This window comes from Pristiophorus japonicus, chromosome 15, assembly GCF_044704955.1.
Source record: "Pristiophorus japonicus isolate sPriJap1 chromosome 15, sPriJap1.hap1, whole genome shotgun sequence".
NCBI classification, from domain to species: Eukaryota; Metazoa; Chordata; class Chondrichthyes; family Pristiophoridae; genus Pristiophorus; species Pristiophorus japonicus.
In genome coordinates, this window is record NC_091991.1 from 39,878,935 (window position 1) to 39,896,949 (window position 18,015).

Consider the following 18,015-nt stretch of genomic DNA (forward strand, 5'->3'; position numbering starts at 1 on the left):
CACTAGTCACTGCCTGCCATTCTGAAAAGTACCCATTTACTTCTACTCTTTGCTTCCTGTCTGCCAACCAGTTCTCAATCCACGTCAGCACACTACCCCCAATCCCATGTGCTTTAACTTTGCACATTAACCTCTTATGTGGGACCTTGTCAAAAGCCTTCTGAAAGTCCAAATACACCACATCAACTGGTTCCCCCTTGTCCACTCTACTGGAAACATCCTCAAAAAATTCCAGAAGATTTGTCAAGCATGATTTCCCTTTCACAAATCCATGTTGACTTGGACCTATCATATCACCTCTTTCCAAATGCGCTACTATGACATCCTTAATAATTAATTCCATCATTTTACTCACTACAGATGTCAGGCTGACCGGTCTATAATTCCGTGTTTTCTCTCTCCCTCCACTGTGCAGTGCCACTGCATTCTCCTGATTTCTACCATTGTGTGATTGAACTAATTGTGTAATTACCAGGCTGTTGCTGAAATAATACATCAGCTGGAAAGACTCTTATGTAATTTTGTAGTAAATCACTGTGTTTATAACATGCTGGATTCATTACACTCTCGTCAGTGGACATCAATGGATTGGTGACCTTTAGGGACATTATTTAATTCATTATTGTTTTCAGTAGGAGAAAGGGTCATCAGTGTCTATCAGAGTCCTGGAACTGAAAATTACTTAATTAGGCTACCTGTCATGTGATATATTGTAAAGTGAGAAAGTAAATTATCAGTCACTGTAATGACTGAATGGTACAGTCTTTTCCCGTTATAAAAAAAAAGCATAAATTTCACTTACCATCCAATTTTATTCTCGGTCAAAAAGTATTTGCATTGCACTGGAGCACAGGCTACAGAATTTCAGTACTGCTTCTTAATAAATTGTGTATAAATAGATGATATCTATGGGTGAACAATGTTTGATGTAAATATAACATTTGACATAGTGCATAATCACAAGTTCATCAAGAGTAGCACATTTTCTAAACATCAACTGCTTAGGTTACGCCTTATATTTTCCATATACAAAATCAAACTGTTTCAAAAATAATTTGTTATATTCAGATATAATGACATGGACTCCATCTAGTGGTCGTTGTGTGCGGAACAGTTTTTATTTCCTACATTGCAACTTCACAAAACAGTTTTGTGACCCACTGCGGATCATCCAGCATTGATGTAGGCACAATACATGTGATATATCATTTAGCAGCAGGAGTGGTCATTGTGCATATTTAATGTTACTACTGAACTGCCAAGTTCCAAGCTGCGTCCTGTACTATATGTGTCCTATTATGCAACAATTCTATTTACAGCACAACACAGCCACCAAGACAGAAAGCTGAAAAGATACAAGTAAAAGGATTGTTCGCTGGTGCTGTGGTAACCAGAGGCCATGACTGAAAATGGGGCAATCTGTCTTGTTCTCTTATTCAGGATAAACTTCATTCTCACAGAAATACCCAAATTTATGTCATACCTATTCAGTAAAATCCGCTGACTTATATGAAACAAGTTGGCAGATATCCAAGGTTTGGATTACCGGAAAAGATGCACCTTACTAATAATTTCTGGCTTGCAATCAGAAATTCCTGTTCGCAAAAAAGAGGGGATAACCTGAGAATCTGAAAAGGGACTACAAAGTGCAACTTTTTACTGCTGCTCACTGTTCCTCGTGAAGTACATGCGACATTTTGGTATGTGAAAGCGTAGTACGGTCATGCATTTTTTTCAATAATATGCCATTTCTATGGAGAGTTGCTTGTACTGGTTGTGTTGGTTCACTTTTAATTTGATTATTATAGAAGGATAGACAGCTGAAATTGAAGAAACAACAGGATAATATTTTCAAAGGTTTACAGGTCATGTGCCTGTAGATGCTTGTGTGCAGAAATGTAGTCCTTCCAGCCTGGATTCATAATTCATTAACTTGTGTGACAATATAACTATCTACTTTCTAAAATATCCTGTATTTTGAAAGAGTCAATATTTGAGTACAATTATCAAAGAACGTCAAGTAACTGTGTTGCTTTAGTAAAAAGGGCTGGCAGTACTAGGGGACCCACCACCACTGTTGTTCAGCAGCTTCCAGGGAGGAGGGGAGGGGGGGACAGAGAAAAGAAGCAATCAGTTCATTCATGTCACTTTTCAGCCTGACTCCTTTCCTGCCGGTCTCTATGGTCTTCCTAAACCCCAATTTAAACTAACAGATCTGTTCATATCTTTATAATCCCAAATCCCCATTAGCAACAGGTATTGATTCAGTTTTCTTTCTAAAGGGACCAATGGCAGGGGGGACGGGGCAATAGGGTTTGTGGAGAACCCCTAGCTACATCACCTGATGATAATAAGCACTTGTATGATAGCATTGAGAAAAATAAAATTGCATTATTGATTTTATCTGCATAAGAGAAGTCCACCTCCCTTAAAATACGTTAAATTCAAGAGACAAGGATTTACAAGATTGTTTTGATCACACATGGTTGGTGCTCGGTAGTGGTAAGTTTTGCTTCTGAGAAATGGGCGAAACAAGGTCCAATCTTTCCTAACCATGAACTTTTTCTAGTTTTGCTCCTATCTTTGCTCATGCCCTACATGTACTCATCTCATCCATGTGACCCACAGTATGTTCCCTCAACTACATTCACACTAAACTACTGACCACCCAGCTTCCCTTCTTGATTCCCCCATGCTCATTGACATTGTAAATGGTTCCTTTTTCTAAAGGTACAGTTCTGCCTCCCTTTTAAAATTGCCATTACCTGCTTTCCTCAAAAACCTACCCTAAAACCCTCTGTCCTTGCAAACTGTGGCTTCTGTTCCAACCTCCTTTTCCCTCTCTGAAATTCTTGAACAGGTTACCGTCTCCCAGATCTGTGCCTATCTTTCCCGCAACTCCATGTTTGGACCTGTCCAATCAGGTTTCCGCCCCAGCCACAGCACTGAAATGGCCCTAATCAAAGTCACAAATTACATCATCTATGACTGTGATCGTGGTGCACTATCCTTCAGTGAGCTCTCTGCAGCAGTTGACATGGTCAACTACACTGCTCCTTCCAATACCTTTCCTCTGTTGTCCAGTTTAATGGGACTGTCCTCACTTGGTTTCACTCTTGCCTAAATTATTGTAACCAGAGAATCTCCAACAATGGCTTCCCTTTCTAATCCTGCACGGGAACCATGAACGTATCCCAAGGATTCATCATTGATCCCCTCACTCATCTACCTGCTGCTGCTGGCCAACATCATCTGCTGACATCCTGCTGCTCCTCTCGTCACCTCTCCATGTATGCTGACAACATCTAAGCTCTACCTCTCCACCATCACTCTACTGATTCACCACCTGTGTGTAGTTAGACTGCTTGTCTTGATATCCACTTGGATGAGCTTCAATTCTCTCCAACTAAATATTGGAAAGACTATAGCCATTATTTTAGGCCTCTGCCACAAACACAATACCCTTGCTACCACCTCCATTACTCTTTTTGGCCACTGTCAGGCTCAACCAGACTTTTTGCAACCTAAGCACCCATCAACTTTCAACTGAGCTTTCAAGCTCTCCATCACCATCTATTTCCACCTACAGCACATTACCAGCCTCTTCCCCTCCCTTAGCCCATCTGCCATTGAAACCTTCATTCCCACCGTGGTCACCTCCAGACTCACCTATTACAATGCATACCTAACCAACCTCCCATCCTCCACCTCTGCAAACTTCAGCTCATCCAAAACTCTGCTGTCCATATTTCATCCCGCACCAAATCCCACTCATCCATCACCGTTCACACTGAGCTACATTGAATCCTGGTCCCCAACACCTCCTCCAGTGCTACAACCTCTCCCAAACATTCTGTTCCTCTGACTCTGGCCTCTTGTGCATTCTTCCCTCTCTTTGCCCCATCATCGGTGGCCATGCCTTCAGCCACCTAGACGCAATGGTCTGAAATTCCCTCCCTAAACCCCTCCACCTCTCTACCATCCTCTCCTCTTTTAAGACCCACCTCTTTGACCAAAATTGTCATCAGCTCTCCTAATATCTGCTTATTTGTCTTGGTGTCCATTTTTTTCTTTTATGCCTCAATGAAGTGACTATATTAAAGCAAATTGTTGTTGATATATAAAATATGCTAAATTACAAGAAAGATAACATGGCCGGAATTTTATTACCTTGGCGGGTCCGGTGCGGGCGTTTGGTGAGGCAGGTCATGAACTCGCTGCTGGCTCCATCCCGCTGCTGAAAAATACTTTTCCCTCAATAAGGTCTATTAAGTCCGCCCAGTGTGTTACCTGGCCCAATAAAATGGAGTGGGTCGGGTGGTGTCATTTATGTCGGGATTTCAGCTGGGATCTTTAAAAGGGACCATGGCCACATTACATTTGAAGTTTAATTTAAGATAGTGCTGTCAGTGCACTACAGCATCGGAGTGCTGCAAACACTGACTGTGACTGCACAGAGGCAGAGGGCTGCACCCAGGTTCTCCAATGACTCCCTCCATATGCTTACAGAGGGATTGAAAGCACACAGGGAGGTCCTTTTTCTCTTCCGATGGGCAGAAGTGACCTCTTCAGGAGACCAAAACAGCCTGGTTGCACATTGCAGAGGAGGGCACAAGCAGGGATATTGTCAGGAGGACCTGGCTGCAGTGCCGCAAACATTTCAAATGATCTCAACTTCATCCTGCTGTGCCTCTCATCACATCTCCATCACTCTGCCTTCCCTACCCTGCACATCCTTACTCACACCAGCTTACCTTGCACCTCCACCTATCCCCCATCTCACTAGCCACCCCTCACACTCATCCTAGTGCAATTATACCAACTCTCAATACACAAGGGTAGCCACTTGGGTGTTTTATCCAATGTTTCTGATAATGTGGTGTCAAACATAAAAATCTTTATTTTCAATAATTTCCAGTCTTGGACAGATTTGTGTGCACTTTTGGAAGTGGCTTAGTGAGTGGCAGTGAATGGAGACATAACAGTACCCTTACAATGGTGCAAAAGGACTGGCTTGGTCATTGTAGGGCTGCTTTATGGTGTTGGTGTGGAGTGATGCCAACCTGGCACATCATGTGGCAGCCATATGCATGTACAGCATAAAGTTAACTAAATCTAGTCATGATAAGGCTATCCCTGGCCTCCCAGGCAGCAATGTGGTCAGGTGCTGATGCCCTCTGTCCTGTGCAGCATCAGGTTGCAGAGAAGGTTGTTGTTGTTGTTCGGACTGCTAGTGTTGGGGCTGATCATGGTCAGATTCTGAGGACTAAGGTGAGGCAGTATAAAGGGCACCCATATTGATGGAATAGATAGCAGGTGAAGTAGAGATGACAGAAGCATTCTTTCAATGGTGAGAGAGTTCTTCCAACGAGTTGAGAGTGGATGGAAAGTGGAAAGCATGCAGAATCTGTGCTGGAAATGGACTGAGAAACAGCTTCTGCTTGAGGAAAGTGATCACTTGTCAGGTGGGAGCTTTTACTGTACATTTGATGCTGTCAAGTAATCAGCTGGAACAATGGCCACGGAACTCCCACCTCAGGTTGACAGACGTGGTTCCCGAGTTGTGTGAATCCCGTGGCCATGCAGGGAAATTTAAGTGTAGGGGGAAAAGGTTCTTAAGTGCCTGTAAACTGCCAGATAATGATTTCAATTAGGTCGCTTACCACTGCCGGTTGGGTCAGCTTTGCGATGACATGCGCCTGGGGTAAAGGTGTGTGGGGGTGGGATGACAGCAAGGTTCCCGACCCGCTGTCAAAAATAACAATTTTCCCATCTGACCCGCCACTGATCATGCCCGCTATCGGAAAATTCCGGCCTATATATCTGCTATTAGCTTCCTGTTTGAGCAAAACTACATTTTACTGCATTTGGTCATCGATATATTTAGCCCCTCAAAAATGTGTGTTAAATGTTTGTGTATTCTCATATTGAAGTCAAAGATAAAACTGGTCACAAGTTTGGACAGCCTTTATTCTCTATTATTTACTTAAAAATAAAGACATACTCTTAAGAATGAAACGTACCGCAAATTGTCTCACTTATATGTATATAGACACTTTCAGTAACAAAGCCCCACTTTGATGCAAACTTCTAGGGGGCAATTTAAATTTTTATCACTAGGCGATAAAAGCTAAAATGACCCCCTTTAATGGTTAATATTCAACAGTTTTTATTTTAATAATTTAATACCTACATGATTCTTTTCAGGTACAGTCAATTACATCCACCACTGTGATCATTTCAACATCTCATTAATACTGGATTCTATTCAAGAGACTGCAATATTAGTAATATTGGAAAAAAAGTGTTATTTATTAACATAGCGATGATGTTGGAAAATTAAAATGAATGATAGTTCATAAAAGATTTCTATGTGCAATAATAAAATGGTCCAGTTTTAATGTTGCTGTGGATGGTTCCTACATAATTAAAAATAAACCTATTCTTATTAAAAAAATATAACATTTCAGGATGGAAATAACTTTTTTTTTAAAAATCTATCATAACCTTTTTCTCCTACAGTCAACATCACAATAACATTTTTTAGCAGTAACTACAAATAGGTTTCCCAATGACGACAGACAGCTCTACAGTCTTTAAATGTGATCATCGCTTTCTATTTCTCTTTGAAGTAGTTTAAGGTTCAGCACATTGGATACTGTTGACACAAACAGCACATTTTATATACTGCTTTCTTGTAGCTGCCAGAACAGATTTCTTGCATTCGCCTGCTGATAAAATACCCTTGACAAAAAACTGCCTTCGATCACACATGAGCATCTCTATCCAAATGATCTTGCGATGAATAAACTGGCGGATAGGGTACGCCACAGCTTATGTTCACGTAGGTTGTATTTAACTGTATGTACTGATCCCCAGTAAAAGTGGAAAGAATTGATGACATCTTTAAAACTACTTCAGAGAACGTTGGCCGTGCTTCAAGTTTAGGGTGCCAACACTTTAGCATTACTTCATATCTGCAATGAAAAAATATCAAATAAAGTTTTTATTAGTTAAATTATTAACAGATATCAAAATTCACATGCTTATTAATTTCTGAAATGAAGACGTTGAAATGTCTTCTTAAGCCATATTAATAAATTTACTTACAGTGAATCAGGACAGTATTCAGGCTGCAGTAACCTCCTCCCTTGTAGTAGATAAACAGTAACATCAAATGAATCAACATCAGGATAAGGTGGTGCCCCTCGTGTCATCAACTCCCACAGCAGTACTCCAAAAGACCACTGATGGAAACAAAAGATGTTTTCATTCTAATACCTAAAGAACCACTTCAAAAAAAAAAATGAATGGAAACACAATATAGATTTTTGAAATACATGGTGCTGTCCTCCAAGAGTTCTAACTGTGATAAGTAGAAGGTTTTGGATACATTTCTAATAAGTCTATATATAACAACTTGCATTTATATAGCACCTTTAATGTAATAAAACATCCAAAGGCACTTCACAGGACTGTTATTAAATAAAATTTAATACCGAGCCACATAAAGAGATATGAAGACAGATGACCTAAAGTTTGGTCAAAGAAGTAGGTTTAAGGAGCATCTTAAAGGAGGAGAGAGAGGTGGAGAGATTTGGGGGAGGGAATTCCAGAGCTTAGGGCTTAGGCAGCTGAAAGCCCAGCCACCAATGGTGGAGTGATTAAAATAGATGATATACAAGAGGTGATGTCAGTGCGTTGACTGGCTGCAAGTTCTGGATTTCGCGCAAGGGCATGCAGAAATCCCAAACTTGCAGTGGATTTCAAAGTGAACATGACGGCGTACTCAGAGTATGCCGTCATACATACCACAATTTCAGGGTCCATATATGAAAAGAATGGGGGCGGAATTCCCCTGCTGTGCATCTCCCATTAGCGCCCGGAGACGGGGGGGGGGGGGGGGGTGTTGCACTACCGGCTCCAGCGAAATTGCGTGAGAGTCAGTAGAGGTGCAAAACTGGTAGTGTTGCACCTCAGCTGGTAGTGCCCCGGGCCGCTGTGCCTCTAGCAATGATGTCATCGTTGTGCACGCCGACCCCTTTCCGTCCCGCCGCGGCCCGTTTTTGCCCCGCAGCAGAAATTGGGCAGCGCCCCTCGAGGCCGACGCCGGCATGTCAGCACCAGCCTCGCCAGGCCGTGAACCGGTCCGCACTCTGCTCGCAGGATCAAATTTAAAGGGGAGGTGCGCGCCGTCATTGTGCGCCACCCTCCGACTTATTAGTCCGGCCTTGGAGTCTATTTTCGTGGGATCCATGCTGCAATCGTGCAGCCTGGCAGTCCGTTTCTGTGCCGGGCTGCGGCCATGGCACCTCACATCCCTGGTGGTCTAGTGGAGATCCATCATAAGCCTTGCAGAGCTCACAGCGTCCCTCCCCTTTAACGGAAGGGGAGGGCCCTTGGAACGAATCAGTGCTATGGTTGAGACAGTGCTCCGACGTTTGCCTGGGTAGCGTCCCTGAGCCTGTCCTGAGAGGAAGTGAAGCGCCCGACAGCGCGCTCCACTTCCTGTCAGTAAGCCCGATTTCGCTTCCGGGACGGGACTTCTGCGCCGGGCGCAGAACTTCCTGCTGGGTAAACGTTATCCCCTCCAAACAGATACGCAATTTTGACCCCATTAAGTTTTACTTTAAGATATTGCTAACATACATGAAAAATGAGGCAATACATTACCACATCAGACTTTGTTGTGAATTTCTGAGTCTGCAGACTTTCCAGTGCCATCCACTTCACTGGCAGTTTTGCACCACTTTTATTATTAATGCTGTAATACTCCTTCTCATAAATATCTCTCGCGAGCCCAAAATCAGCAACTTTCACAGTATAGTTTTCATCCAACCTACAGTGCAAATGACATAGGGATTTATAGAGTGAGTGAATGGGGCAATATGTTTCACTGACACTTGTACACAGGGTTAATGCTTTGATGAAACCTTTGAGGCCTTTTTGCTTAAACATTCCTTGGAAACAATTACGAAATTTGCAGGTTATAAACTTGTAGCCTATGTATTGTGTCATGTTGTGGGAGGAAGCAGATTGGTTCCATGAATTTCCACATAATGATGAGTGAAAACCAGGTCCTTACCAGAGGGAGGAAGGGAAAGATGTATGGGTCTAATCAGCTCAAGCTATGTTTGTAAACGAATTAGCAGCCAGCCAGAGACTTGCACTGGCACAAGCTTGGCAGTGAGTTGCTCGTCTGTCTTCTGGCTAAGGATGATATGTAGCACAGAAATGGGAATGGGCTGGAATTTAGCATTACCACTGCCCATAAAGAAAGCACCAGCACTTTCCCTCAAGTACACAAAGGAAGGCAAGAATCTAAATCCTGTTCGGAATGGCTGAATGAGATGTAGCATCAGTGTGAAGACTTGCATCTTACACTGAAAAAGCATGAATTATGGATGCTGACTGGAGACAAGTGTGGAGACACTGTTATTTGTGGGGATAACAGTGCTGCAAGTGAAAGTTTCATCTTACCCTTTGGGAATACATTGCTAAAGATCTAAGGTCAATCATTTTAGATAATACATAGATAATGAAGGGGAAAAAACTCACTAGTCATAATTAGTGTCTTCAAAGCTGTAGATCATACAGCACTGAAGACCAGCAGCGTTTATAGCAATAATCTGCTGTTACTTAGCCAAGTTTGGCCAACAACTTGAACTTATATAGCAACTTTAATGCAGAAAACATCCCAAGACACATCAGGGAGGACAAATGGAAGAATTAGGGGAAATGGTTGAAAAGGTTTGGAGAAGGCTTTCAAAGGTGGGAAGAAAAGTAACAAGACAGTGGTTTAAGGGGAAGTTCCAGAGAGTAGGGGGAGAAATAGCTGAAGGTACTGCCATCAATGTTTGCATTGGGGAAAAGTTATAGAAGAGGCTAAAAAGTTAGAAGACCAAACAACATGGGCTGGTATTTAGGGCTGGAGAAAGTTGCAGAAGTAGGGTGCAGCAATGAGGCATATGTAAATAAGGACATAACTTTTGAACAAAATGAATTGTGGGACAAAGGCCAATGGGGGACAGTGAGGCAAGGTTGGAGGCAGTTAATGTTGTAAAGGTGGAAGTAAGCATTCTATGGGGGAGAAATTGTGATGCATCTCGCACGTTTACAGGGTCAAAATCGGCACCACAAAATCAAATTTAGCAGCGCAATGTTCTGCGGTGGAAGAGCGTACCTCGCCATATTGGTCCGAGTGATTGATAGGCGACCCCGGCAGCCGTTTACAATAAATGCAGACATCATTTAAATATGAAAAACATTTTAAGTATCTGCTTTATCACAGCAACAATGTAGTACAAGCTTTCGGCATTGAAGCAACATACAAAGCAAAATGCAGTTTCTATTTCTGTTAATTTCTACTTTTATACTCACATGCAGTTTCTTGCTGCAAGATCTCGGTGAACAAATTTTTTACTTGCAAGATATTCCATTCCTTTTGCAACATGAAGTCCAAAACGAATAAGATCCTTTACTGTTGGATTCTGTGATACAATTATCAGAGAATTTCAAAAACACTCTCTGAAGTCATTAGTTACAAGTTATCAGCCAAATATAAAATGCCCTCCCCATGGTGAATCATCGTAAGGTTTTCAAGGTGTTAGCTTGGCTCAGTTGGTAGCACTCACACCTCTGGGTCAGAGGCTTGTGTGTTCAAGGTCAACTCCACTTAGGACTTGAGTATATAATCTAAACTGGCATTTGAACTCAATGTGCCCAAAATCTTAGGTGACACTTTAATGGAATATTAAGGAAGTTCTGCACTATGTGTCATCTTTTGGATTTTTAGTCAAAGAGGAAGAGAGTTCTTTCCTGGCCACTGTTCTGCCCTCAACCAACACCACCATAAATATATGAACACTTTGTGGGACCATGCTGTGTGCAATTTAGTTGTCGCACTTACCTACATAATAAATCATTGGTCTTCGAACACTTTTCCTCAGGCGGCCGAAGGCTGCACTGGCGGCGGTGTTGAATCTCCGCATCAATGTCTGCTTTTGTTGACAAGAGTCTCCCAAGCTATGGGAAATGGTCCACATTGTCGAGGGCTGCGCCGTGAATCTTGATGACTGGGGGGGGCAGTGCTGTGCGGCGAGGACAGTCTGGTGCAGGACCTTTGTCTTACGGATGTTAAGCGTAAGGCCCACGCTTTCGTATGCCTCGGTGAAAACATCAACTATATCCTGGAGTTCAGCCTCAGAATGTGCACAGTCGCAGGTGTCGTCTGCGTACTGTAGCTCAACGACAGAGGTTGGAGTAATCTTGGACCTGGCCTGGAGGCGGCATAGGTTAAACAGCTTCCCACTTGTTCTGTAGTTTAGTTCCACTCCAGCGGAGAACTTGTCAACTATGAGGTGGAGCATGGCAGCGAGGAAGATTGAGAAGAAGGTTGTAGCGATGCGCAACCCTGTTTGACCCCAGTCCGGATGTGGATTGGGTCTGTAATGGATCCGTTGGTAAGGATCACGGCCTGCATGTCGTCATGGAGCAGGCGAAGGATGTTGACAAACTTTTGAGGGCATCCAAAACGGAGGAGGACGCTCCATAGACCCTCACGGTTGACAGTGTCAAAGGCCTTTGTAAGATCGAAAAAAGTCATGTATAAGGCTCTCTGCATTTTTTTCTGCAGCTGTCACGCTGCAAAGATCATGTCCGTTGTGCCCTGTAGGGGACGAAATCTGGACTGTGATTCCAGGAGGAGTTCCTCGGCCACAGGGAGAAGACGGTTGAGGAGAACTAGAGGAAAAGAGTGTTCGAAGACCAGGCCCTCAAATCTACCACCAAGCTCATGGTCTACAGGTTTATAGTAATACCCGCCCTCCTGTATGGATCAGAGACATTGGCGATGTACAGAAGACACCTCAAGTCGCTGGAGATATATCACCAACGATGTCTCCGCAAGATCCTGCAAATCCCCTGGGAGGACAGGCGCACCAACATTAGTGTCCTCATCCAGGCTAACATCCCCAGCATTGAAGCCACGACCACACTCGATCAGCTTAGCTGGTCTGGCCACAGACACGAGACTCCCTAAGCAAATGCTCTATGCGGAGCTTCTTCACAGCAACTGAGCCAAAGGTGGGCAGCGGAAATGTCACAAGGACACCCTTAAAGCCTCCCTGGTAAAGTGCGACATCACCACTGACACCTGGGAGTCCCTGGCCGAATACCGCCCTAGGTGGAGAAAGTGCATCCGGGAGGGCGTGGAGCTCTTCGAATCTTAACGCCGAGGGTGTGAAGAGGTCAAGCGCAGGCAGCAGAAGGAGCGCGTGGCAAACCAGTCCCACCCAACCCTTCCCTCGGCGAATGTCCGTCCCACCTGTGACAGAGTCTGTGGCTCTCATATTGGACTGTTCAGCCAGCAAAGAACTCACTTCAGGAGTGGAAGCAAGTCTTCCTCGATTCCGAGGGACTGCCTATGATGATGATGATGATGATGAAATCATTGAACTTCAGAGATAATTCAAGGGCAGAGAAACACTTTGGGATGTCTTGATAATATGATACGGTATTATTATATAAATGCACATTTTTTCTTTCAAAGAAAAATAGGTGATATGACTCGTCTTGTTATAGGTCTAAACTGATAAACCTGCTGGAAGCATTTTGCTCAAACTCTCCCAATAGCATTATGCAGCTGTGATTTTACTTACATGGCTTTCTTCTCTGATAAAATTCCGTAGGTCACCATGTTTCATATATGGCAGTACTACCAAAGGGGATCCTTGGTTAGGAAGACAGATTCCAAGCAGAGAGAGAACATTGGTGTGTTTGAAATCTTTCATTATTAATCCTTCCTTCAGGAATTGGGTTACTTGTTCTATGCAAGTGATTCCTGTGCAAGTAGATATGGTATAATTAACACTTCTTAGTGTTCTTGTGCACCTTCACATTGCATAGCTTACTAAAAGTTTTAGACATCTGATTCAGTACCTTAAAATGCATTTTTTTTCCAGGAATGTCTTGCATTGGAAGCAACTTAACAATAACATTATATTATGTCTTTTTGGAGCAAATATCTTATTTACTTACTGTTTAGGCATTTCACTGCACAATGTATACTCTTCCCATCTTGGGCTAAGAGTGTTCCGTGGAATACACATCCAAAATGGCCTATTACATTTTGAGACATTAGCAAAAGAAAACAAAATTAGACTTTAGCAGAAAACATAGATCAGTTATGAACGTCACTCACTGTGGAAATACATACAGAGCAAAGGTCATCTGAAGAACAGTCACAGTTAGATGCATTTATTTATTTAAGTCCATTGAACCCTAACAAATTATTATGGGGACCATTTTTGTCACCTTACTATCCTGTATGTACCCAACAATTGGGCAGTAGGAGGCATAAAGTAGCATAGAAGTTTGTGCTAGTTCTAGAAGTGGTCAGATTTTCTGGCGCAGGGGGGAGGACATAACCTCCTGATGGCCAGAGGTTTGGCCTAAAACAGACAGAAGCCTCATGAATAAATGCAAACTGGGATCATATGACTTCCTGAAGGCATTGATTTCCTGACCGTTTCCATCTGACTAATGGCTTTCCTTACTCCGCCTACAAACATAAGTGATAGAAGATGTTAGGCGGCTGTTTAAAACACTATTTAAAAGGATTTCCAGCTGCTGTCAAGGTAAAGCTATTTGGAGCTACTGAAACATTTTCTTGCATTAGCTTGTGGGTAACTTGCTCTTAAAATTAAAATTTTAAAAAAGTGATCCTGTAGGTTCAGGACTAAAGGGGGGGAGGTGCGTTGACAATGCAGTTGTATTTATCATAGGGGTACTTCTAGGAATCTCAGGGGAGGATAAGGAAGAAGAGAAGGAAGATGAAGGAGCGGGAAGAGGAGAAAGAGGAAAGAGAAGGAAATGCGTGCTCAGAGAAACCCTTACTTTCCCAAGAGAAGAGTAAGAGAGTTTATGAGCCCGAGAGAGTAAAACTGCAGTTCTCTTAGGAACAATATATGAGGGGCTGTGCTTCTCCAAGGAGGCAGTGACAGGATTGTGTCACGTCCTACAAGAAGCCCAGCCGCCAATTACCAATGCTGGTACAGCATCAATGGTTGTAGTCAAGATCACTGCAGCCTTTGACTTCTTTCCTCTGGCTCCTTTATAGGTTGCTACAGGGGATATCATTAATATCAGCCAATCTTCAGTCCATGCTTGTATTAAACAAGTGACTAAAGTCTTTTGCTAGTGTGAACAGAATTATCACTTTTCCCATGGACATCTAGGGCTTTGGGGTTGCATGTAAAACAGGATTTCCTCAAGTGCAGGGCATCATTAACTGAACCCATGTCACTCTGTGGGCTCCTTCACATTGTTATGCTGTTATAGAGCAAAGTCATTTTATTTGTGCCCAGGAATGGCTTTCAGGATCCCCTGTCAGAGCGACTGGGAATTACTCTGACTTCCACAGGTATAACAGGGCAGGGGAGCTGCTGAAGTGCCCTTATGAGTGCAGGCTACCAGCCCTAACCATTGACATGACCCTGTCCTTGAGATTTGTGATTGGGTCTGCATTCTTCTGCATCGACATATTGGAATCCTGCCCCAGCACATTTCCACCAATGGAGAAGGAACTCGAGAATTTCAGTCTTCTGTATAATGCCCCACATATTTCCAATTTTGGATGACCATGACCAATGCAAAAGTTTTGGGCTTTGATGATGGGTCATTGGGTAAATGCAACACTTGTCATAGTATTTAATCACACTGGAAAGCCCAAGGATTGATTAGATGTCTGCTAGCATGGCATAAACCCATCAATTAAGCAATCCGGTCGTTCTTTACTTATACAAAGAAATAATAATTTCAAGACAAGTCTAAAGATATATTGAACTATTCTAAAATGAACTACTTCCTTGGTGTCCTAGATTTTAAGGCAGGAAATGTTTGGAAACTTGCCTCGTCCTATCACCTTTGTGGTGTGCGTGGTGAGCTCATCAGCACTGATAACCATATGCTGCACTTCTTTTAGTAGTTCAGAGTCCAAGCTGCAGAAGTTGATGCTCACGTCACTCTGAAGCAATGGTATGGTTGAATCGGAGTCCCCACTTGATAATATGCAAGTAAGATCCGAATGAGAAAATTGTCTGTGTGACGATACTTGTGCCAAATTCTGAAACGGATCTATTAGTTTAAAAAAAAAAGAAACAAATTCAGCTTCAACTGAATAAGTCTTTTATATTTAATAGGTACTTCAAAACAAAAGACAGCACGATGATTCCTGGTGACACACACTGCTGCTTTCCCTCTGAGGTTCTTTATCCTCCCTCTGTAACAATGGGCACTATAGACACAGAGCCCAGCTTCTGTCACCTACATCAAGAACAGGTGGCTGAACAAGTTTCATGAGTGAGGAAGCTCTGAAGATGTAAATGTTGCATGTCAATTCCTTTCAACATTATACTTTGTGAAGACAATTACAAGTGCTTACTATTTACTGAAAGTATTGTAATTGTTCCTTCTAAACTTGCTTTGCTTATCAAACCTGACGTTTGCCGAAAAGGAACACATATTTTCTTCCATAATTTTTTTTTACCTTAACTGAGGTAAAACTAAAACTGAGAATGACTAAACTCACCCCCAAAAAAACCCTGAAAAAGTTATATGTAGTTAAGAATGCCCAGATACTTCAAAATGCCTCAAAAAGTAAAAGACAATTTTGGTTATTGGTCTGTTGGGTAACATTTATTTGGTGCAGCAGGTCTCTCTGACCATAAGGTTTTCCAATTAATGGGTAGTATATTTAGTAAATGAGCAGAAGAATTATTGCACTGCCAAAATTGTATATCACACCAGAATGAACTGCCAGCTTAAGGAAATTGGAATGGGGAGAGATGGGGGGAATTACAGTGTGGAATTGAGCTTCAGATCAGATCAGCAAGATCCCTGGTTCAATTCCAGGTCGTTAGAATTGGTTTATCTCAGATAGGTGGTGGTGGGAATGCTATGGTTTACTTCAGTGTCCTCCAGCAGGGGCAATCAACCAGAGTTTCTGCTGCTGATTGATATCCAACGACTCTTGCTGAAAACTGCACATGTGGACATTAGATGAAGAAAGGGTAGGAATTGGCTGTATGGTCAAATAACCTTACAACATTCAGGCTCACAAAATGAAGAATGGTCACTTGGGTGAGGCATTGGAGAAAACCGGTAACAGTGGAATCACCACCCCAGCAAGATTCAGTGGCTTCAGGAGGAAAGGGATGAACATTGTACAAATACGTGTTTTCAAAATTGAATGAAGCTACAGACCACTTAATAACGAAACCATCCATACCTTCTTGAAGAGTTGTTCGATAGTCAGAGGATTCATGAGAGATCATTTCTGCAGTTATACTGTTTCGGGCTCTTGTATTCACAAGCCTATCCAGGTGCAGAGTATGCGTTCGTCCATCATACTGCACATCTGGGTTAAGATCTTTTAATGAAGAAATACGTTTATAGAGTGCAACATGAGAACGCCGCAAAATGGATTAACACTAAAATCTTATTCAGAAAAACATTATAATTTGTAGTATTAAAGATTGTTGCTTTCACTAAAATAGTTTGATAAGATTTTAAAAACATAGTTTATCAAACGTGCTATACCTTTTATCTGTTTCTTTCTGCATCTCCAAATTAATACTCCAAGCAGCAAAAGAACCAGTAGCATTACCGCAACTACACCAACAAGTGTAATAAGATTCTTATTTTCAATGATGATTACTTTCCCCAAATGAATGGATGAATTGGCTGTTTTCCACTGAAAAGAAACAAATATATTAACTAAGAAATGAAACACTAGAGTTTGTGGAAAATACATAACCACTGCCTTTGCTTATTGATTCATACTAAATTGGCTGAAAAAATTAAATTTTACAAAGTATTTCAAGAAAAGCAATTAAGTAATTTTGTAATGACTTCTACCTCAGAATAATTCCTCCCTTGGAGTGGTAAAATTTCCAAAGCCACCATCAGCAGTCCCTGAATAATTTACCCAATTGGTCATTCGTCATGGGTGCACCCTGCACAGCAAGTACTGGCAAGTTACTTTGCCATAGAGGGAGAGGACATAAGGAGTGCACATTATTGTTGAATATCATCCCGTCATCACCCAACATCTATTCCTGTGCACTAACAGGAATCATGGCCTTTCTCCAGGCCCAAATGGAGCAGTGCGCACAGTTAGTGGGCCTTACTGCCGGCACTCAGTAGGGGCTTGAGGAAAGGAGGAAATCAGTTCAGTGGTGGGAGAGGCTGGTGACGTCAAGGCTGGAGTCTGCAGTTAGGTGGGAGGTTTGGAGGCTGTGACGAATTAGGAGAAATCCAAAGGGTTTTGAAAAGCTATTATTGAGAGAATCAACACCAAACCGCAATTCTGACACCAGGAAAAAGACAGGAGTGCCACTGATTTTCATCTTAAAATGTAGACTGGTGAATATCAACTTCAAAACGCTAATGTCCAGATGAAATGCACACAGTTGGCATGTGAGCAAGTGTGTATATAATCCAGGTTTCAGGTAAGTATTTGGAAACAAAGCACTCAGGTAAGTATTCAGGTAAGGTTTCAGGTAAGTATTTGGAAACAAAGCATTTCAAAAAGTCACTTTAATGGGCTAAAATTTCTTGCACGGCACACCTGTAATTACAGTGAGTGCATCAATGAGTATACGGTGTTTAAACTTGTGGCTCTTGTCAGTAAACGCTTTCTTTTACCAATCCTTGGCTACCATGGTCAAGTATGCAGATCAAGATTCTATACATTATATAAACATTTCGAGAGTGTATTTTCAGTCACATTATCACTCTCCACTGGCTACATATAATGTAATCATGCAAAATTTGAATCTAAAATGTTTTACCTCTACATCCAATTCACTTCTTGAGTACAAAAGTTTTGGAGGTATAATACAAATTAGGGTATTTGGTTTCAGGTGTATATGCTCACAGCTTTGGTTTCCAATTGTTAGGATTTTACCATCAAAGGCTTCAGGCTTAATCTGTGCTCCTTGAAACTTAAACAAA

At 42.2% G+C, this 18,015-nt stretch overlaps 1 protein-coding gene across 4 annotated transcripts in view; it reads right to left on the minus strand.

Moving 5' to 3' along the window:
- Nucleotides 1-6,009: 6,009 nt before the first annotated feature.
- The window catches only part of met (MET proto-oncogene, receptor tyrosine kinase), a 130,780-nt gene continuing 118,774 nt past the window's right edge, over nt 6,010-18,015 (minus strand). For 2 of the 4 annotated variants that reach the window (XM_070900349.1, XM_070900347.1), the window contains 10 exons: nt 17,853-18,005; nt 16,600-16,753; nt 16,289-16,429; nt 14,911-15,135; nt 13,039-13,119; nt 12,660-12,841; nt 10,381-10,490; nt 8,674-8,839; nt 7,111-7,247; nt 6,010-6,977 (listed from right to left, as the gene is read on the minus strand). In XM_070900349.1, coding sequence (XP_070756450.1) covers nt 6,767-6,977; nt 7,111-7,247; nt 8,674-8,839; nt 10,381-10,490; nt 12,660-12,841; nt 13,039-13,119; nt 14,911-15,135; nt 16,289-16,429; nt 16,600-16,753; nt 17,853-18,005 — 1,560 coding nt within the window. In that variant the 3' untranslated portion in view covers nt 6,010-6,766. Of the gene's footprint in view, nt 6,978-7,110; nt 7,248-8,673; nt 8,840-10,380; nt 10,491-12,659; nt 12,842-13,038; nt 13,120-14,910; nt 15,136-16,288; nt 16,430-16,599; nt 16,754-17,852; nt 18,006-18,015 lie in introns of those variants that run through there. The other 2 variants (XM_070900348.1, XM_070900350.1) reach the window with 2 other exon arrangements.